The following is a 22,221-nucleotide window of genomic DNA, read 5'->3' as shown; positions in this document are numbered from 1 at the left end:
AGAATGGTATTACATTTCCTGGTTTGTCCATTTCACCCTGCTGCCTAGAGGAGAATTGAGTTTAATATCCTCTGGAGAACTCTTGCTTAATTATAGCTCACCTAGTTCTACAATATTCAAGTAGTTATTCATACGAAATTATACAATATGTCAAGGTAGGTTACACTAGGTATGGAAAACCACCATTCTTGTTTCTCCTATGTACAAGTAATGAATATATAATTATGCTAGAACTGTTTACATCAGGATGAAAATTCACATTAGTAACATTGATTCAAAAACATGGGTGTTGAAGGGACTGAATGGGATTTCAGCTACACAGTTGCATTTGAACATTGAAAGCAATGAGTATTTTGCCAGTAGGACCGGTCTATCAGGGCAACCTGGTCTACCCAGTTACGGGATGGAGCATACTGCTTCTGCTTTCACCTTTTAGCCTCAATCCAGGAGCTTCCGCAGGCAATCGCTTTTGCGATAAACTATTTTTGTGTTAAATTTATGTTTACCGACAGAAATATTCCCAGAAGGGTATGGCTAGCTAATGAGAGCTAAATAGCTTGAAATGGTCCTGTTATTTCTTCGCCTCCTTCAAGTCCCTCGATATTGACACCACTTCCTGGGAAAGATCAACCAACATGGCACATGCTGATCCACTAAGACTGCCAGACATCTGAGCACAGAAGAACATAGGAGAAGTGAGCACTCCGCAAAGCCAGAACTGCAAATGCTGCGATAATGATGCCCACATATGCCTGCCCAACATGTGTGGCAGAACACCTGTGCGCACATCGTGTACAGCCCACAACCCATTAGATGTCAAGGTCCTCTTCAAACACAATGGATGAACATCATCACTGCACATTATTTCCAACAAATTTATGTAACAGCTGGCTTATGATTCTCTAAGGTGGGGGTCCCCAAACTTAGCAACTTTAAGACTTGTGGACTTCAACTCCCAGAAAAACAAATGCTGCTGCTTTAAATTAGGAGTCTCCAAACTTAATCACATGGCTGGCTGAGGAATTCTGGGAGTTGAATTCCACAAGTCTTAAAGTTGCCAGGTTTGAAGACCTCTGCATTAGACAAACCAGTACAGTACTGTATTTCTCAACCTCAGCAAACGTTAAGATGCGTGCAGTCTCCGGGCACTTACAATTCACCTGTTGGCATGCTGGGAGTTGAAGTCCACCCATCTGAACAGTTGCTGACGTCGTCGAGGAAACACTTAACAAAGAGCGTCATCCTCAGGACTGAAACTTTTCCTACCTGCGTAAACGGGAAACACCCCAACTACATTTCCCGACCTGCACCGCAGCAGCGGGACTGGCTTGAGTAGCTTCGAAAGGCACAGGGCGGAAGAACGTCTGAATGTTCTCTCTGCTTGGGAACTGTAGTCCCACGAAGCTTAGAGAAGGTTGATTGGCGTGGGTAGACACGACGTCGGAACAAGCGAAGCTCGGGAACAGGAGGAATGGATAAATTAAAGCGAGTTCTCAACGGACGGGACGCGGAGGAGCCGGGACCTCTGTCAGAGGTATAAGCTTCCTTTTCTTTCAACAGGTTTGGGCGACGCCAAGTTCCCACCTGCGTCGTCGTCGTCTTCCGTTTAAGTTGTGTTTTCTTTTGGACGGTTTCCTTTGTTTTCATCGCGTTTCGCTGTTTCGGTCTCCCGCCGGCGCTCCGTGTATATATCCCAAGTGAACTCTTTCCTCCCATCCGCCGCCTCCTTTTCCCAGAGGAGTTTCGGAGTCTGTTTCTCACTTCTTAAAACTGACAGCTTTTCTAACTAGGCTGACTCTGTGGTTTCTTCCCCAAACCCCCAAAACTTTAACCTTAGACCAGTGTTTCTCAACCTTGGCCGCTGGAAGATGTGTGGACTTCAACTCCCAGAATTCCCCAGCCAGTAGCTGGCTGGGGAATTCTGGGAGTTGAAGTCCACACATCTTCCAGCGGCCAAGGTTGAGAAACACTGCCTTAGACTGTCTATAGTCGACATCACCCCATTCCTAAGAGTCTGCAAGGGGCATGCATAAGAATAGAAAAGAATAGAATTCTTTATTGGCCAAGTGTGATTGGACGCAAAAGGAATTTGTCTTGGTGCATATGCTCTCTGTACATAAAAGAAAAAAATACATTTTCCAAGAATCATGTGGTACAACACTTAATGATTGTCACAGGGGTCAAATAAGCAATGAGGAAACAATCAATATTAATAAAAATCTTAGAATACAAGCGCACCATTGTGCCTACCATCCCTGTCCTACTGTCCAAATTTACCACTACCTACTTTGTTTTTGTTTTATGTTTAAACCATACCTATTATCTTGTACACATTTTGACAAATTTGCGTTATCTCCTCCCTACCGGTTTTCCAGAAAGCTGTTAAAACCTGGCTTTTCTGGCAGACCTGGAATTAAGATTGATTGTTAGCAAGTATGGGATTTTTTTATAGTGTATGTGATTTTAGTGATTTTTTAACTATTTTTTACTTCTATTGTATTTATAACTGTTGTTAGCCACTCAGAGTCTGTTTCGGAGTGAGTGGCATATAAATGCAATCAATCAATCAATCAATCAATAAATATTAAAATAAATAAATATTAAAATAAATAAAATTAAAATAAAATAACATAAAATAAAATAAATCTATTTACAGGTGTCATTCCCTTCCTTCTGCAAAGTTCTTCCGATTTTAATTCTGGTGTAATCCTAATGTTGAAGAAAGGCATTGTGTTCCCCACACATCATGACTGTACAGTATTAGCAGGATGCATTTGAGCCATTAATAAAGCATCTTTTAGCCTTGTATGCTGATTAAACAGTTCCTCCGGTTAGTTTATTGTATTGTATTGTGCAAATCCAGAAATTCAATTCAATTCAATTTATTAGATTTGTGTCCCGCCCCTCTCCGTAGACTCAGGGCGGATCAAACTATATAACAAATCTAATAATTAAAAGTAATTAAAAACCCCTTATTAAAAAGAAAACATACACACAAGCATAACATGCATAACCTGTATAGGCCCTGTCTCAGTTCCCCCATGCCTGGCGGCAGAAATGGGTTTTAAGAAGTTTACGAAAGACAAGGAGGGTGGGGGCAATTCTAATCTCCGGGGGAAGCTGGTTCCGGGGAGTCGGGGCCACCACAGAGAAGGCTCTTCACCTGAGTCCCGCCAGATGACATTGTTTAGTCGATGGGACCCGGAGAAGGTCAACTCTGTGGGACCTAACCGGTTGCTGGGATTCGTGCGGCAGAATATCTTGGAGATATTCTGGCCCGATTCCATGAAGGGCTTTATAGGTCATGACCAACACTTTGAATTGTGACCGGAAACTGATCGGCAACCAATGCAGACTGCGGAGTGTTGATGTAACATGGGCATACCTAGGGAAGTCCATGATTGGTCTTGCGGCTGCATTTTGCACAATCTGAAGTTTCCGAACACTCTTCAAAGGTAGCCCCATAATAGAGAGTGTTACAGTAGTCGAACCTCAAGGTGATGAGGGCATGAGAATAATGTGAAGGAATCATGATTACGGTGAACATGGATGAGTTGTATACACATACCTTTCTGTCAGGTCTTGAATATTTACTTGTTTCTTTATTATACTTCCGCCATTTTAGTCTTTAACATTACTCTCTCTCTCTCTCTCTCTCTCTCTCTCTCTCTCTCTACTTATTTTATTTATTTATTTTATTAATTCGATTTTTATACTGCCCTTCTGAGATTCAGGGCAGCTTACAACATATTAGAAATCTACATAAAATTGCATTCTAAAAAACCCACAATTAAAAACCAAACAAGCAGATTCATATACAGTATATATGTTATGATTCCGTCTGAGGCCCCTCAGGGAACAGCTGATCCTCTGCCGGCTTCCTGCTCAGAGGGGGAGGATGAGGAACAGGAGGTTCAGGCAGACGGGGAGGAGGAATCTCAGGCTGAGGGAGAGGGAGGACAGCCAGAGTCCCCCGAGAGGGAGCTCTCCCCAGCAAGCAGCCTGGATTCCTTAGATGAAAATGCCCAAGCAATAATCGATCTCCGGCAGAGAAGAGCAACACAACGAAGGGGACAATTAGCCAGGTACTTTCAGCACTAAAGAGGCAACAGCTGGGTTTGGGTGTGGTGCTCTCTGGAAAGGCTGGAAAGGCAGACCCACCCTTCCTGGCTTGTGGAGTATTATCTTTGGGAGTCCTGGGACCTGGCTGTGATCTTTGGCGTCTTGTAATTCTGGTTTGTGACTTTGAATACTGTAACCTTGGGGGGAAAAGGTGTGGGTCTTATTCTCTACAGTGGTGGGTGTGCCAGCAAGAAGTCTGCTGTATTGTCTGGCCATCAGGACTCTGCTGTGAAGTCTCATAGCCTGCCTGTTGGGAAGAACAGGTTTTTCTCTGTGTTTATTTTTCAAACTATAAAGTGCTTTTGCTTTTACCAGCGTGTCTGGCTGCTTTTTCCAGTTGGTGTTGAAGTCTGGGGGCACCCAGACAGAACAATATGTATATGTATATATATATATGGAGACGGAGATAGATAGATAGATAGATAGATAGATAGATAGATAGATAGATAGATAGATAGATAGATAGATAAAGACAAAAATTATTGCCATTTCTCCTTTGTTATTTTATTTGTATGAAATAAATGTCATTATAGTTTCATAGGCACCGAAACAGTTCAAAGTCCCATTTTGATAGATATCATGGCTGGAGAATGAAAAAAAGAGTTTTTAATTTTTACCAAATTTAAAATATGTCTCTGGTATACTGAAGAGGCATCTGAAGCACTGAAAAACAGGATAGGATCTCAGGGGAAGAAATTATGAAAAGGTTGTACCAGTAATAAGCAGATCACTCTGAGTAATATTTGCAAAGCACTAACACCTAGAAACAAACAAACAAGGAAAAGATTTGCAGCTTAAATTGGTTATGAAAGTTATGGCTGAATTTGCGGTTTGATTAGTCAGGGGAGTTGTTTAAAAATTTAATCAGTGCAGTGCACTGATTAACCAGTTTGATTAGCATCTGGAAAACCCAGATTTGAATAAGTCGTCACCTTTGGAAGCATAGTAAATGGCGTTGGGCAGTCTTATATGAAGGGCCACATATCTTTTCATGCCAGGAATTAGAAATGAGTAGTATTTTTTTAAACACAACAACCTTACTTTGGACTACTTCAAGATACTGTACACTTATCACCTCGAGGTTCGACTACTGTAATGCTCTCTACATGGGGCTACCTTTGAAAAGTGTTCGGAAACTTCAGATCATGCAGAATTTTATTTATTTATTTATTACTTAGATTTGTATGCCGCCCCTCTCCGAAGACTCGGGGCGGCTCACAACACGTGGAAACAAATCATAAATAATCTAACAAATTTAAAATTAAAAGATTTAAAAGACCCCATATACTAACAGACATACACACAAGCATACCATATATAAATTAAACATGCCCAGGGGAAGATGTTTCAGTTCCCCCATGCCTGACGGCAAAGAATGCAGCTGCGAGAGCAGTCATGGGCTTCCCTAGGTATGCCCATGTTACACCAACACTCCGCAGTCTGCATTGGTTGCTGATCAATTTCCGGTCACAATTCAAAGTGTTGGTTATGACTTTTAAAGCCCTTAACGGCATTGGACCAGAATATCTCCGAGACCGCCTTCTGCCGCACGAATCCCAGCAACCGATTAGACCCCACAGAGTGGGCCTTCTCCGGGTCCCGTCAACTAAACAATGTCGTTTGGCGGGCCTCAGGGGAAGAGCCTTCTCTGTGGCGGCCCTGACTCTCTGGAACCAGCTCCCCCCAGAGATTAGAACTGCCCCTACCCTCCTTGCCTTTCGTAAACTCCTTAAAACCCACCTTTGTCGTCAGGGATGGGAGAACTGAGACATCTCCCCCGGACCTATTCAATTCAATTTATGTATGGTATGCTTGTATCTATGTTTGCTTAAATAATGGGGGTTTTAATATTTTTTAAATTGTAAATTATTAGATTTGTTATGAACTGTTTTATTGTGTTGTGAGCCGCCCCGAGTCTACGGAAAGGGGCGGCATACAAAACTAATAAATAAATAAATAAATAAATAAATAAAATATCTACTATATTACTAGATTTATATCCTACATATACTTCAAAACGGTGTACTGTACACTTCTTCCTCCTCCCCCCCCCATTGCTCTATCTGGAAGATATTTTATTTTTCAATTAAATATTGGAAACTCCAAAAACTTATTTAGCAGGTAGCTTCTAGCATTATAAAAGCATGATTTTAAATTTAAGCTAAAGACTAAAAACAGCAGTGGTTGGACGTAGCATATGAGCAGAAAAAAGGCAGAAAGAGAATAATTTAATGAACATTGGTAGGATGTAAGTAATAAAGTGTTAATCTGGTGAGAAAGCGGAAAAGAAATTATGAGTATTTTAGAACTGAGAAAGTCACTATTTAAGAAATTCAGTCCAGTGTTACCAACCCTTAGCATGGATGAAACGTAAAAGGGAACCATTTTATTTTAAAAACTGTTAAAAGAAGATGTTCGATACTTCCTGCTAGGATGAAAATGGAAAACAACAGCTACTTATATGTTGCTTGAGACTGATCTTTGCTTATTATAAAATTAAACAGAATCTCCTTGTTAATGCATAGGAGGACTGGGTGGGCACTGTTGGCTATACAGTACTGGGAAACTGAAAAACAATGCTTGGAAATAGAAAGTAGCAAAACTCTGCATAATGCTGCCAAGAAAGCTTCATAGATGCATTAATCAAGAACAGAATTGATTTGTTAGCATTCTTATTTTGCGTTTTAATATTTCCAGATATCTGATGCAACTTCCTTAAGCTGGAGTACCAGACTGAAAGCCTTCATAGCTTGTTTTATAATAGGAGTTGTGTTTTCTCTTCTGGTAAGTTTTTAATTCTTTTATTTTTATCATAAAGTTCACTTCACAACTGCAGTGCAAAATAGTTACTGATGCTGATACTTGTTCTTAACTGCTTGTTATTGTATATCAGGGGTGTCAAACTTGTGACAACATGTTATCATGTTATGTATCACAACTCCCCCCCCCCTTCACTAAAATGGAGGAGGGCATGGCCAGCATGTGATGAATCCAGCCTGCGAGCCACGAGTTTAACACCCCTGCTGTACATGGATATATCCTAACTGAAGTAACACATGTTTTGGCGAATGGATTTTGATTTATTCCCCATATAATTCCTATATATTAGTTAAACAGTTGTAAAAACAGTTGCATGTGCATTGAGACATAAGAATTCATATATTTTCAGCTTTTATCATTTAACTCAGAATAGCACAATTTCCAGGTTTAGGACTACCTGTAATCACTTAAAAGTAAAAATTCATCCAAAAGGTGTTGTGAAATCAGTTTAATCTGACAAAAGAGAAAAATAAGGATTGGATAATACTGACATAGAGGGACCCTATGCCCATCCACCCACCACCCACACATATACACCTACACTCGTATAATTTTTAGCTTTTTCATTAATTCATCCTACACCCTATCTCTCTGCATTTATTCATGATTTCCACTCTACAAAAGCAGATCATATCAAATATATCCTTGATGTTTTCTTTTTTAATGCCAAATATATTTTTTCTTTCTATTTGCTTTTTACTATTTTCTACATTCTAATGTGCAATTACCATATAAAATAGTCAAAATTTGCTTATTGAACATTAAAATACTTTAAAATGTAATGCTCTGGAATTAGGATTATCTATACTGAAAGGGCAATAAAGCACATGCTATCCTTACTTGTTGCGTACAAAAAATATATAAGCAAATAAAAAATAAATTGTAGTTCAGTGAGTGTACTTTCAAGTAACTATACTCTGCAGCATATAATCTTAGTATATTTTTTCCTAGCCAGACCATATCTTTTTGTTTCTTGAAGAAAACTACATTACTTGGCAAATAATTAATTACTAGAACTATGCCGCCTACTATCTGATCTAAGCATAGTACATAAATTGTCTGCTACAACATCCTACCTATCAGTGATACTTCAGCTTCAACTGCAATAAAACACGGGCAAGCAATAGATACAAACCCAAGGTAAACCACTCCAAACTCGATTGCAGGAAATACAACTTCAACAACAGAGTGGTCAATGCTTGGAATGTACTACCTGACTCTGTTCTTACATCTTCAAACCAGGGGTGAAATAAAGCAGGTTCTGAGAAGTTCCAGAGAACCAGTAGAGGAAACCTTGAGTAGTTCGGACAACTGGTAGTGGGAATTTTGAGTAGTTTAGAGAGCTGGTAAATACCACCTCTGGCTGACCCCAGAGTGGGGTGGGAATGGGGATATTGCAGTATCCTTCCCCTGCCATGCAAACCAAGCCACACCCACCCAGCCACACTACACCTACCAAGCCACACTCACAGAACAGTGGATTTCACCACTGCCTCAAACACCCAAAACTTTAACCTTAAATTGTCCACCGTGGACCTCACCCCATTCCTAAGAGGTCTTTAGGGGGGTATGCATAAGCACCCCAGGGTGCCTACTGTCCCCCTCTTATTGTACCCATTTATTTGTACTCAATTCATGTGTTCATGTCCATGTTTCTTTTTATACAGTGGTACCTCTACTTAAGAATGCCTCTACTTAAGAACTTTTCTAGATAAGAACTGGGTGTTCAAGATTTTTTTGCCTCTTCTTAAGACCATTTTCTACTTAAGAACCCGAGCCCGGACAAATTCCCCAGGAAATTTGAGAGTGGCACGATGGTCCAGTTTCCTGCCATTCCCCCTTTAATCCCGGCCATCTCGGGCTTTTCTGGGCTGCCATAGGAGCCTTTCGGTGGCCCTTAAGGAGGCTTTGACAGTCCAGAGTGAACGAAGCATTTTCCTTTCTCTGGGCACTTGGAGAGGGAATAAACCTCTGCCAGCACCCAGAGAAAAAGAACACTCCCTTCGCTCTGGGCAGCAACTGTCTTCTTCTTCTTCCTCCTCCTCCTCCCACCCAAATTCCGAGCTTTTCTTTCTTTCCTAATGTGTTTGCATGCATTATTTGCTTTTACATTGATTCCTATGGGAAAAATTGCTTCTACTTACAAACTTTTCTACTTAAGAACCTGGTCATGGAACAAATTAAGTTCTTAAGTAGAGGTGCCACTGTACCTATTTTCTCTTACACGTTTGACAAACTAACTAACTAAAAATAAATAAATAAATAAATGAAATAACTGTAGGCATGAATCAAAGGCTGCCTGCAGAATACAGGCTCCTAGAGACTTTTTTTTCCATTTCTCCCCTGTTTGTGGTTGTTGATCAAAGCATCTTCTGTGTCCACGGAGTGTACTCAAAGCTAAGTTCTCTCTCCACCCATTTGTACATGGATTATGCTATTTTGGCTAAGTAAGGATTAACATTCAGGAAGTTTGACTTTGTTATTATATGATAATTGCTCCCTCTGAAAACAAGACTGTGCATTATACATAGTAATGTTGTCTTAAGTTGCTTGGTTTGAATATGTAATGCTTTAACAAACAGACTCTGAGAATTAGTAAGAGAATCTGAATTTAATAGCCCCTTATACTTTTAACTATAGAACAATATATACATTTTTTTCAGTCTCCTTATTTCATTCTCTTTTTTCCAGGGTTCATTTCTACTATGGGTTCCCAGGAAAGGAGCTATGTTGTTCGCAGTATTTTATACCCTGGGGAATATATCCTCCCTTGGAAGGTAAATGATTCTTATTTTGAACTTGTAGATGATAAAAGACTTTCAAATGTGTTAATGAGATTAGCCTTAGTAATACTTGAAATACATAGCTCTGTTATTGCCTTGGACGGGAAATGAACACTCGGACACCAAGCTGGGTAAAATGGGTCACTTTATTAAATATTAACAGAAAGACCTGCAGGGGTCGCTGAATGGGGCGGAGTTTCCTGAACACAACATACTTGGGCAACTCAAATGGGCGTTACTCCATGCCTGGACAGGGTGAGGCGTGCCCCGCCTACTCCCGACCCGAAAGCCACACCCAGCATGTGGGAGGGCTCGCCTTGCATGACCCGGAACCGGAAATGATGTAGGTGAGCCCCAAGGGCACCCCTTTCACACCTCTCTGTCCGTGGAGGAAGCTTGAGTTGTGCAATGGGGGTGCCAATCATCTTACAAAAGATGCCCAAAGGAGAACACACAGTTGCTACTGATACCCTTTCCGCCCCATTTCTGCCATATAGTGACCAAGAATATAAACATCCAATTGTTGAATCAGAACCTATTTACATACAGATGCACCCCGTAACCACAAATCCTTACCCTCGTCTAGGATGGAGTAGGCGAAAAAACAATCCGTAGCAAATGCCATAAGACTGCAAAAATTCCTACTCGGCCCCAAACCAGGCGACCTATAAAAACATCCTGGGTTGAGCGGAGGGTGGGTGGGTGTCCGTTTGGTGGTGAGCTCGGGGGCAAGAGAAGCCGGGGGGGGGCAAGCAAGCCCTGATAAAGGGCACATGCCCCGCCCCTCGGCTTTCCCAGAATGCCCAAGCGGCCACTGATTGCTCTGGGGCGTTCCCGCGCTATCACGGGGAACGCCCCCAGCTGATGGGGGGGGAGAGCTGAGTTGGTTCCCGCCATTGGCAATTTTCGGCCGGGCCTCTCATATTTCTGCTGCTATATGATTACGTCAAAGTATTTTATTCTATTTATTGCTGAATATATTTTGAATATATTCAATATATTGAATATTTTATTCTGAATATTTGTTGAAAGGTTATGTTAATCTTTTTCTTCTGCAGTACCATCTTTCTTATGGGACCAATGAAACAATTAAAAAGAATGTTTGAACCCACTCGTTTGATAGCTACAATTATTATGCTTGTAAGTCATTTCTCTTTGATTTCTTAATGACTAATGAGAATCTTCAGTTCAATATTGTTTATGTAAAGGAGTATACATGGCTTCAAAGCCACTTTTTTCTAGTCTTTTAAAAACCTCCAATTGCATTGCATAAATTAGAAATTTAAAAAAAGAACAGCTTTTGCAGAAAAAAGCAAAATTGTTATTATTTAGTCTTTTAAGAGGTTTATATATCTGGCATATCATCTTCTTATAATGACAGAAAATTAATCCCACTACCCTATTATGCCAGCACCAGAGCCTGGCTTTTTAAAAGTTTATCTCTTTGTCCAAAATGTTTTTCTGCTTTCTTTTAAGGAAGTTTAGATAAATACCATTTTGCTTTTCAAAAATTGCTTTTGCTTATAACTATAAATGGATATTGAGTGTTGTAATTTTTGATGGTTCCTAAGAGTTTTACAATAAGTGAAGCTTAATATAGGAACTTTCTTTCTTTTTGTTGGAATCCAATTATTAAGAATAATTGGGATATTTTATTTAGAAGCTGACTTTGGGAAAAGCAATCTCTTTTTAGTTACACCTAGATTTCAGATGAATGTTTCCAAGAACAGGTGGTAGCAGTATCAAATCTTTTATCTGAGGGAACAACTACTGTATATCAACACATTTTAGAATCCTGGAAAAAGGGGGAATATCTATTTTATTACAAAGATTTATATGACCATTCAATTCAAACAATATGACTCTGAGGAACATACATCAAAATTAGACAGCTTATAAGAAAAAAAATGGAATCAAAGCCATACAGCATTAAAACATAACCCATTTATCAGTGTTTCCCAACCTTGGCAACTTGAAGATATCTGGACTTCAACTCCCAGAATCCCCTAGCCAGCGAATACTGGCTGGGGGATTCTGGGAATTGAAGTCCAGATATCTTCAAGTTGTCAAGGTTGGGAAACACGGCCATATATGACATAGCTAACAATATACATCCCTTTAAAGAATTAAAGAGATTTAATTTTGCCACCTCTGTTTTAGTGTGTAGCAGTTGCCAAAAAAGCCAATGCGGTCCTAGGCCGCATAAGAAGGCCTAGAAAAAAACCGGGAAAAATTTTTCTCAAAACATTTGAGGAAAAAAATGGGGGGGGGGGGAGGGGGAAAGAAGCCCCAGAAACAAATCTATTTTCTCCCAATTTTTCTTAGTATTTTTCCAGGCCTTCCTACCTCGACATGGATGTGGCCAGCTCAATGTCACTGGGTCAGGAGCGCCTTTGGTGGCTTAAGTGCTCTGTCAGTGAAAACGGGCTCCTGAGCTCCATTTTTTGGCTCTAATGGCCTCTTACAACCTTCTGCCAGGGAAAACAGAGCCCGGGAGGGTCGTATGCTGCCCTCCCAAACTCCATTTTCACTGGCAGAGACATCGCAGGCCAGTCCTTTGCTGTTTCTGGTCCATGGGTCAGATTTAAGCACTCCATGAGCCGGATCCGGCCTCCGGGCATTGAGTTTGACACTCCTGGTCTAGTTTAATGAAAAGAAGGACTACAAGTGACATGATAGCAGTATTCCAATACCTTGGGTTGCCTCAAAGAAGAGGGAGTCAACCTATTTTGCAGAGCATCTGACGGTAAGACAAGAAGCAATGGATGGAAACTAACCCAAGATAGAAGCAAGGTAGAACTAAGGAGATTTCCTGGCAGAAGAATTGATCAGTGGAACAGATTGCCTCCAGAAGTTATGCACGTTCTAACACTGGAGGTTTTTAAGAAGTGATTGGAAAACCATTTGTCTGAAATGCTATAGGGTTTCCTGCCTGAGCAGAGGGTTGATCTAAAGCAGGGATCTCCAACCTTTGCAACTTTAAGACTTGTGGATTTCAACTCCCAGAATTCCTCAGCGAAGCTGGCCGAGGAATTCTGGGAGTTGAAGTCCACAAGTCTTAAAGTTGCCAAGGTTGGAGACCCCTGGTCTAAAAGATCTCCAGTGTCCCTTCCAACTATGTTGTTCTGTAATATTTTCATACAGTACGTATCTTATTTGTAGATTTCCTGTTTGCTTTAACATTTAAAATATGCATACCATAAACATGAATCATAACAGAAAATTGAGATGTAAGAAATGTTTTACTTTGCTATGGAGGCAAATGGGGTTTTTAAGGCCACTGCTCACTTTTTAATGTTATTGTCATATTGTAGTAATGTTATGTATTATTGCTGCTATAGTATTTAGATGTGGATTTTAATCTTTCAGGAAAAGGTGCTGAAATATTTTAACCAAAATTTTAACCTTATTTCTGTGATGCCTTCTATTAATTCATTGCATAGGTATAATTCCTAATTAATTTAGAACTTAGAAAGTACATAGTTGCGAAAAAGAAAACTGAGATTTAGCCTGAACCAGAAACTTTATGTCAGTGATGGATAACCTCTTTCTCTTTGTGTGCCAAAAGTGTGTGCTTGCACCCATAATGCAATGCATGTGTGATTCCCTGTGTTCCTACCCCCCGTGCATGTGCGTGTGTTCCCCCACATGCGTGCATGACCCCCCGTGCTCCCCCGGGGCCCCCACACGGCCCCCACACATGGAAACACAACCCCTATGTTCCCCCCATGCATGTGTGTGTGATTCTCCGCACTGCCCCGCCCCATCCAGAGGTCCTTCAGAGCCGGGGGAAGGCTGGTTTTGCCCTCCTAGAGGCTCAAGGAAATCCTCCAGCGCAGGGGTGGGCAATTAATTTTGCCATGGGGCCGCATGAGAAATTGGGATGGTTTTACAGGGCCGGAGGGCTCAGTTCTACCCAATACTGTAAAGAACCAGACCCTGGCCTGACCTAAACACCCAGACCCACTCTACAGACTCCTAATTGTTTACTTTATGGCAACACGGTGCACCACAGTCACTGCGCTGGAGTGTTTGCGTGGTTTCTGTGCTCGGCCGCTCTTGGTAGGAGGTCGGGGTCCACTCCAGTGCGAGGATGAAAGAGCTTACCGCGTCTGCCGGGACTCCTCTGGTTCCTGCTTTCCTCGTGATTCATAAGGAAAGCAGGAACCGGAGGTGTCCTCTCCTCTTTCCCTCCCTCTCTTTCCCTTCTTTCTCTCCACGTCTCCGGCGGGCAGCCGGCTTTGCTGACCGGCACAAGGCTCAACCCAGCTGCCCGGGAAAGCCAGGAAGGTCCTCCTGCCCCCCCCCAGCCAAAAACACAACGGAGGTCTGCCACCACCAGCTTGAGCCTCCTGTTGCTCCACCCCACTTCACCCTGCCTGTCATCCTGGACCTCCGTTGTGTTTTCGGGAGGGAGCGGCAGGAAAGCCCTGTGCCGGCCAGGAAAGCCGGCTTTCCGGGAAAGCAGTGCGCTTTTCAAATGCGCTGCTTTCCTGCAACTCTTTCCTGGGCAGGGGGGGGAGGAGGCCACTCCCCCCCCCCAGGAAAGAGGTGCAGGAAAGCAGCGTGTTTAAAAGGCGTGCTGCTTTCCTGGAAAGCCGGCTTTCCTGGCCGGCACAGGGCTTTCTTGCCGCTCCCCTCCGAAAACACAATGGAGGTCCAGGATGACAGGCAGGGCGAAGCGGGGTGGAGCAATGGGAGGCTCAAGTAGGCAGCCTCCGTGCTTTTCTTTTGGTGGAAGAGGAGGAGAGGGGGCGGATCGGGCGAGCGGGGGGCAGCGCCGAGAGGCCAGGGGCACGAGGGGGCCGGAGGCACGGTGGGGAGGCAGGGGCGGACGCGGCTCCCTTTCCTTCTACTGCTGGCGCCTCCCCGCCCCTGCCCCTCCGTGGGCTGGCAGGGGGATGGGGAGTGCGTGCCTGTGGAAAAGGGTGCGTGGGGGGGTATTTTGGGGCGCGCGCGTGCTCACGCACGCAGCTTACAGGGAACGCTGGTTCTGAGTGCTACTTGTGACATGCGTGCCATTGGTTTGCCATCACAGTTTTATATTGCATGGGGATAAAAGCAATTACAAATACATCTACTTTTTAATTGTTTGCTTCAAGATAAAGTACAACGCTTATATGCTTCCTTAAATAAATTAAGTTTATTTAGTCTATTTATTTATTTCTAGATATTAGGTTAGATAGCATTACTTATTCAAAGACTTTCTGTATATTTTTCTTTTTTAGTTATGCCTCACATTAACTCTGTGTTCAGCTTTCTGGGTAAGTAATCAATTTTACAATGTAATTGATACGTCTTAATAAAATTTTTTGTAAATAATTGTTGTCTAAATTGTAACTATTTTTTTCTTTTCAGTGGCATAATAAGCCGCTAACAATCCTCTTTTGCATTTTACAATTCTTTGCCTTGGCATGGTATGTATCACCTCATTTTTCTTGGCTTGTTTTCCTGTGTACATAGATCTTTGGCAATAATTGGAGGTTCTTGTGCATCTAGGAACAAAAGCCTTTTTTATACCTTCATAGACCTTGAATCCTTGTCATATGATCATTGTCACATAATCATGTACCTTGTGCGTCCAATCACACTTGGCCAATAAAGAATTCAATTCTATTTTGTAAAGTATATATAATGAAGCCAAGATATTTTCTCCCAATCCCCTAGGAATTTTGAAGGAATTGCTCCAAGTATCTTTTTTCATTGGATTTCACATAAGAAACCATGCCCACATTTGCATATACAGTGATCCCCCGATCATTGCGAGGGTTCCGTTCCAGGACCCCTCGCAATGATCGGTTTTGCGCGAAGTAGCGCTGCGGAAGTAAAAACACCATCTACGCATGCGCAGATGGTGTTTTTACTTCCGCAGCGCTAGCGAGGAGCCGAAGATTGGGGTTCCTGGGAAGGGGAAGCGGCCCGAGCGAATGGCGTGGGCGGGCGAGCCGCGGGCGCGCGGGCAGGCAGGCGGCGCACAAGCCGTTCGCTTGGGCCGCTTCCCAGCTGAGTACTCAGCTGGGAAGCGGCCCGAGCGAATGGCGTGGGAGGGCGAAGGGCGGGCGAGCCGCGGGCGCGCGGGCAGGCAGGCGGCGGACAAGCCGTTCGCTCGGGCCGCTTCCCAGCTGAGTACTCAGCTGGGAAGTGGCCCGAGCGAACGGCGTGGGCGGGCGAAGGGCGGGCGCGGCAGCAGCGAGGAGTTTGCGTGGGCGGTGGGGAAACTCCTCGCTGATGCCCCAGGGAAGCCACCCAGCAGCTGATCTGTCCGGTGCCATCTACGCATGCGTGGCCATAAAAAAAAGGGCGCGCATGCGCAGATGGTGTTTTGACTTCCGGGTTGAAAAATCGCGATTTAGCCCATTCGCAATGATCGGGAGCGCGATACCCGGGGGATCACTGTAATCCAAAATGAACATTTGATCTCTTACCGGATGAAATTTGACTCATTTCACATCTGAACTCCTGGTTATTCCCTGCCTATGAATCTTAGTTCTAAAGTATTATTAAAGAGTCCGTTTGGGGTAATATTTAAAGACAACTAGACTACTCAGTGTTAGGTATAAAACCAGCTGGGTGATTTTGGGCAAGTCATTCTTTTCGTCCCTCTCCACAACCCTAGAAAAAAGGCACTTCAAGAATCTTTAGGGGGGAAAAACTTACATGGATTAGTCCATAGTTTGTTAATTTAAAATCTTCAGTGTTTTTCAATAAAACAATAGCAATAGGATTAACAGTAGCATTTAGAGTTATATACCGCTTCACAGTGCTTTATATAGCCGTCTCTAAGCGGTTTACAGAGAGTAAGTATATGCCCCCCAACATTACAGGTCTCTATTTCTCCTTGTTATCATTTTTACAATCCAACCAAAATTCCAAAGAAAAAAGTAGGGGTTCAACTACCCCTCTTCCTTCTTTTGGTTTATTTCATTTTAATCAACAAGAACAAAACTTCCAAGTGCTGCACCCTTCTTTCATTCTTTAAAATGGCGTTTGTGCTTCACGTTAGTATTATTCCTCTTTGTTGTTCTGCACTTTCAATTTGAAGATAAGAGCCGGGATGGCGCAGCAGGTAGAGTGCTGTACTGCAGGCCACTGAAGCAGACTGTAGATCTGTAGGTCAGTGGTTCAAATCTCATCACCGGCTCAAGGTTGACTCAGCCTTCCATCCTTCCGAGGTGGGTAAAATGAGGACCTGGATTGTGGGGGCAATGTGCTGGCTCTGTTAAAAAGTGCTATTTGCTCATATGTTGTAAGCCGCCCTGAGTCTAAGGAGAAGGGCAGCATAAAAATCAATCAATCAATTAACAAACAAACAAACAAACAATCAAATAAACAAATAAACAAACAAACAATGAAGTTTGTTTGTCTGTTTGTAGGTAGGTAAGTATTTAATAGTCAATTTCATTTTAATAAGATAAAGGCAACTTCCAGTTCAAAGGTCAATATTTTTCTTTAAAACGAAATATCTTTCCAAAACCACATCTTCTTTAAAACTGCCAAAAAAACTTTTTTCTCTCTCTCATTTCTCAAAATATTTTCTTCAAGATTTTAGTATGCTTGTCCTGCTTCCATACCCCCCCCTCATATTTTTGGGGTCACTTCTTTTTCTTTTAAAAAACAACAATCCCAGACCACAAATCAATCACTTTTCCCTCCTGCCCAATCTTGTTCTCCAAATTCTTTCCTATTGGTCCATGTTTGCTGCCTCTGCCCCACATCGCTAGCTAGGGGCTTTCCAGTTCAGGAGGGGGAGATGTGGCTCCCTTCTTCCTTCCTGGCATCCCTCTTTACTTTTCCCCTTCTCCAGTGGGGCTTAAGTCTCAATCTGGGACCCTCGAGTGTGGGAGTTTTTGGAGCTGACCATGAAACGCCCAGTCCGACTTCTGATGCCACCGAAGGAGAAATCGGAAGTCCTGACCAAGTTCATATCTTGAATGCAAAACAGTTATCTCCTTGATCAGCCTTGTCCCAAGTGACACAGAGAAAGTTCTGTTGTCTTTGGTCCCTGGATCTTCAATCCCCTGGGCCTGAAGTCAGTCATTGCTACCCTAGACGTCATCCATATATAAATTGATTTTAAAATTGAAACAATGCTTAGTCTTAGTGCATTTCAGCATGGCCTAACTTAGCACACTGCATTACAGTATATACTCTGTTTCCCCAAAAATAAGTCACCCCCGAAGGAGACGTTTTGTTTCTCAGCATTCCCAAACAGAACATATAGAATAGAATAGAATAGAATTTTATTGGCCAAGTGTGATTGGGCACACAAGGAATTTGTCTTGGTGCATATGCTCTCAGCGTACATAAAAGAAAAAGATACATTTGTCAAGAATAACACTGCTGTCCATAAATTGCATTCCAAAACGCTGCATCAATCAGATTTAAAACACATCCAACACGCATCCAACATGCAGCTGCATGTTTGGATGCATTTTTTTCTGCAGAAGGATACAGGATACAATTCATTGAAAAAAGATAAGACATCCCCTGAAAATAAGACATAGCACATCTTTGGGAGCAAAAATTAATATAAGACGCTCTCTTATTTTTGGGGAAACATGGTATATCTGCTGCCCAGCATTTGTGTTCAGCCATGTCTAATGTAGAGTGTTAACAATGTTGAATTGTGAGAGAAAGGTGATTTGCTTTGTTCTTGCTAATGAACGAATTTGTGCTATTTCTTTTCTAGGTACAGCATTTCCTACATACCATTTGCAAGGTAATCTTGATTGCCCACATTTTGTTCATGGGCAAACACATTTTTTTCCATAATTCATATGGGTTGAAAAATCAAATTAACCTTAATGAAAAGCTGTTCTTTGTGCCAGAAATCCAAGAATAATTATAAAAACTATATACTTCTTGGCAGGAATGACAGGCACATGATTGTTTTAGTGACATATTCCATCATTATAGAGAGTTGCTTTACAAATGAATGCTGAAAGGTTTTAATCTATATTATGACAGAGGAAGATGAAGAAAGAAAAAAATATAGAGATGCATAGGTATGTGATTAATTCAGAGAGTAACAGTGGACAACCCTAGTTTGAGTAAGAATAATTGACAAATATAAAGTTACAGAGGACTTTCTGTGTAATAAATATCAGGATTATGTCTTGTCAGAATATCATGGAAGATAAGAGTTTTGAGATAGGGTTAAAAGGAAATATAGAGGTTTTTTTAGTGTATTGTGTTAAATGAAACAGTTTCTAGGTTCATATACTGCCTTAAGTCATAATATGGATCATTGGGCTTAGCAAAACCCTTGTCAGTTGTAGTTTTGCTAATGAATTGTGCCTAAATATTTTGGTGTTCTCTAAATCTAGTCATCCTTAGCTTCATCAGCATTTCTTTCCACAGGGATGCTGTGAAAAAATGTTTTACTGCGTGCCTCACATAACAGCAAAACAACCAACCTCATAACTTCCAGAAAATACATGGTATGTTAGAGTAAAATGGTTATATCCTTATTTTTAGCCATGTTCATCTTAATTTAGAGCAAAGAAAAGGACTCTACAAACATTTGGAAGGGCCTTGGAGATACGTTTTGACATTCCATGCAGCATTTGTGAAGTAGTTTGAAAACGTTATGGAAAATTCAGAAGTACTGAACAAAACACTCACGAAAAGCGAAATCCTAGGGACTTGATTTGCTCTTCAGGTTGGGGAAGATGGACAAATCCTCATCAATGTTCCTTGAATAAGTTCTATTAGGCAAAGTAGCCCTTTCAGGAGAGCAGCAGTGTTGGGGAAGTCCATTATAAAGGAGATAGAATATTGAAGTCACCAGCTAATAAGCAGATGGAAAGTAAGGGGTGTTTCAATTTCTTACTATGTTATAGTTCCTTTATTAGGACTGCTCTTGAGCTGTTCTGTTAGCTGGCAAGAAGACTTCTGCTCTACCTTTGGGGTCATAGAGGATCCATTTGGGTCTGATGGAATTAGGCAAAGAGAGGAGCTGGATCAAAGAGAGTAGTAGATCCTTGGAACAAACTTCCAGCAGACGTGGTTGGTAAATCCACAGTAACTGAATTAAAACATGCCTGGGATAAACATATATCCATTGTAAGATAAAATACAGGAAATAGTATAAGGGCAGACTAGATGGACCATGAGGTCTTTTTCTGCCGTCAGTCTTCTATGTTTCTATGTTTCTATTTGTTTTGTTTGTTAGTTATATGTTCTCCACTCCAGAGAACTTGGAGTTTAGGATATGTTTTAAAAAATGGGGAAAAAATTGGGAAATAGTCCCTAATTCACCATGAGGATTAAAATTATATCCTGAAGTAAAACAGGTTTTTTAAGGTTTAGATTCCTTTTATTAACCTCTACAATACATACAATAAGACAGTTTAGAGGTATAATACCTATCTAAATATTCCCTTTTCTTCATTTAATGCTATGGGATAAGCAAACACAGAAGTGATGTGGATATTTTACACATCACTTCCGCGTTATAATGGGCTATTTCTAGTTAGTAATTTTTTATTTTCATTTTCAAAAGCTTTTCTACATGTGAGTTCCCGTCTGAGGACATGTATCAGCAGCTGAATTACAAACTAAAGAACAGGCTGTTGGAGGAATTCATAAAAAAACGAATATGCATTTCTGTTTATTCCCCAAAAGAAAGCCTTCTGTTACTGCATTGATATATTCTATTACCAACATTAATATATTCTAATATCAACATGTATTCCTGTTTGAAACTGCAATATACCTTTTAGAAAAAGTTTTCTGCCTTTCTTAAGATAAATCAGATAATTAATGGAGAATTACTTATAAAACTTTTGGTTTGGCTACCTTTTGCAGGCTAAGTTGGCTATCATCTTACACTGAGGACCACAACACCTGCACAACCAAATGAGCACACACCTACCTAAGAACAAAACATTTACGTTGTTAACATGTGATTCAGAAGACAAAGCTACTATATATTCTCCTGAAGATAACATATTTTATGAAAATTTCAAGATAAATTATGTCTTGTCTTCATTTGCAAAACTAATACTATATGCCACAAAAACTCTTCTTTTTCAGATGATTTTATTTTGGAAGTGAAATGGATATTCTACTAATTGGGAAAGGGAAGGGATGGGGTGACATTTTTCCTACTTTCTATCAACAGTTTCTATTAAAAAGGCCATAGGACAGATTATATTTTGGAAAATATTTGCTAAGCTTGTAGTGATTTTTTCACTACAAGCTTTTTTCATTACAAGATTTTCACTTTTTTCATTACAAGATTTTTTTCATAACATTCTTTTAGTACTTGCTATCAAAAGACCATTTCTAACTGCCTCTTTACATTCTAAAATCACGATTGCAAATTATAGAAGGGAAATTCCTGGAATTAATTTGTTGTCTACCAGGATATAAAGTACAATTCCTTTCTTTAAATTACATGAATTAGTATCTGATAAGCAAGAGAATCAGTAACTGGAGAAAAGTAGGAGTCATAAAAATAGATAAGATGATTTCTCCAAGCATTTCTATTTATGGACTTTTACACCTATGGCCTTGAAATGAAATCAAATCAAATCTAGACTTCTGCCTTAATTGGTAACTTATATTCTGAAAAAAAATCTCCTCTCCTTGATGCCACTGCAGTGCCTCTCATTTTTATTTTCATGTTGGTCAGATATGACTTGTATAACTCAAATGTGTACTATAATCTAACTGGGGCTTCTCAGGTTTTGAGTGCTACCTTTTCTCATCCTATCTTTTCTTTTAATATTTTATGTTTGATTGTATAATCACTTTGTATAATCATATTATGTTTCATGCTTTGATTTTCCAAGAAACCCTGGCATTATTTAAACTGACAGATGCTAACATATTGGCAATTTTTGCTGCATTATTTTTTCTCCTTTTTGCATTGGCACATTCGTGCGGTAGCAGGCGGTTCCGGAGGTAATCTGGTCCCATGCCATGTAGGGCTTTAAAGGTCATGACCAACACTTTGAATTGTGATCGGAAACTGATCGGCAGCCAATGCAAGCCACGGAGTGTTGAAGAAATGTGGGCGACCCTTGGAAGCCCCACGACGGCTCTCGCGGCTGCGTTCTGCACAATCTGAAGTTTCCGAACACTTTTCAAAGGTAGCCCCATGTAGAGAGCGTTGCAATAATCGAACCTCGAGGTGATGAGGGCATGAGCAACTGGGAGCAATGACTCCCTGTCCAAATAGGGCCGCAACTGGTGCACCAGGCAAACCTGGGCAAACGCCCTCTTCGCCATAGCCGAAAGATGATGTTCCAATGTCAGCTGTGGATCGAGGAGGACGCCCAAGTTGCGAACCCTCTCTGAGGCGGTCAGTAGTTCCCCCCCCCCAGGGTAATGGACAGACAGATGGAATTGTCCTTGAGAGGCAAGACCCACAGCCACTCCGACTTGTCTGGGTTGAGTTTGAGTTTGTTGACACCCATCCAGGCCCCAACAGCCTCCAGGCACCGGCACATCACTTCCACTGCTTCGTTGACTGGACATGTATAACTGG

At 41.4% G+C, this 22,221-nt stretch overlaps 1 protein-coding gene across 1 annotated transcript; it reads left to right on the top strand.

Moving 5' to 3' along the window:
- The first annotated feature begins 1,319 nt into the window (after positions 1 to 1,319).
- Positions 1,320 to 21,560, top strand: SFT2D2 (SFT2 domain containing 2). Its single transcript, XM_070749988.1, has 9 exons — positions 1,320 to 1,534; positions 6,820 to 6,906; positions 9,634 to 9,719; positions 10,784 to 10,865; positions 14,954 to 14,989; positions 15,084 to 15,142; positions 18,415 to 18,444; positions 19,086 to 19,165; positions 20,535 to 21,560. Exons 1-8 carry the CDS (start codon positions 1,472 to 1,474, stop codon positions 19,123 to 19,125), a joined length of 483 nt encoding a protein of 160 aa, XP_070606089.1. The 5' UTR covers positions 1,320 to 1,471; the 3' UTR covers positions 19,126 to 19,165; positions 20,535 to 21,560.
- Positions 21,561 to 22,221: the final 661 nt, after the last annotated feature.

This window comes from Erythrolamprus reginae, chromosome 4 (assembly GCF_031021105.1).
Source record: "Erythrolamprus reginae isolate rEryReg1 chromosome 4, rEryReg1.hap1, whole genome shotgun sequence".
NCBI classification, from domain to species: domain Eukaryota; kingdom Metazoa; phylum Chordata; class Lepidosauria; order Squamata; family Dipsadidae; genus Erythrolamprus; species Erythrolamprus reginae.
Note: the sequence above shows the minus strand (reverse complement) of the source record. Positions and strands in the feature narration are given on the sequence as shown.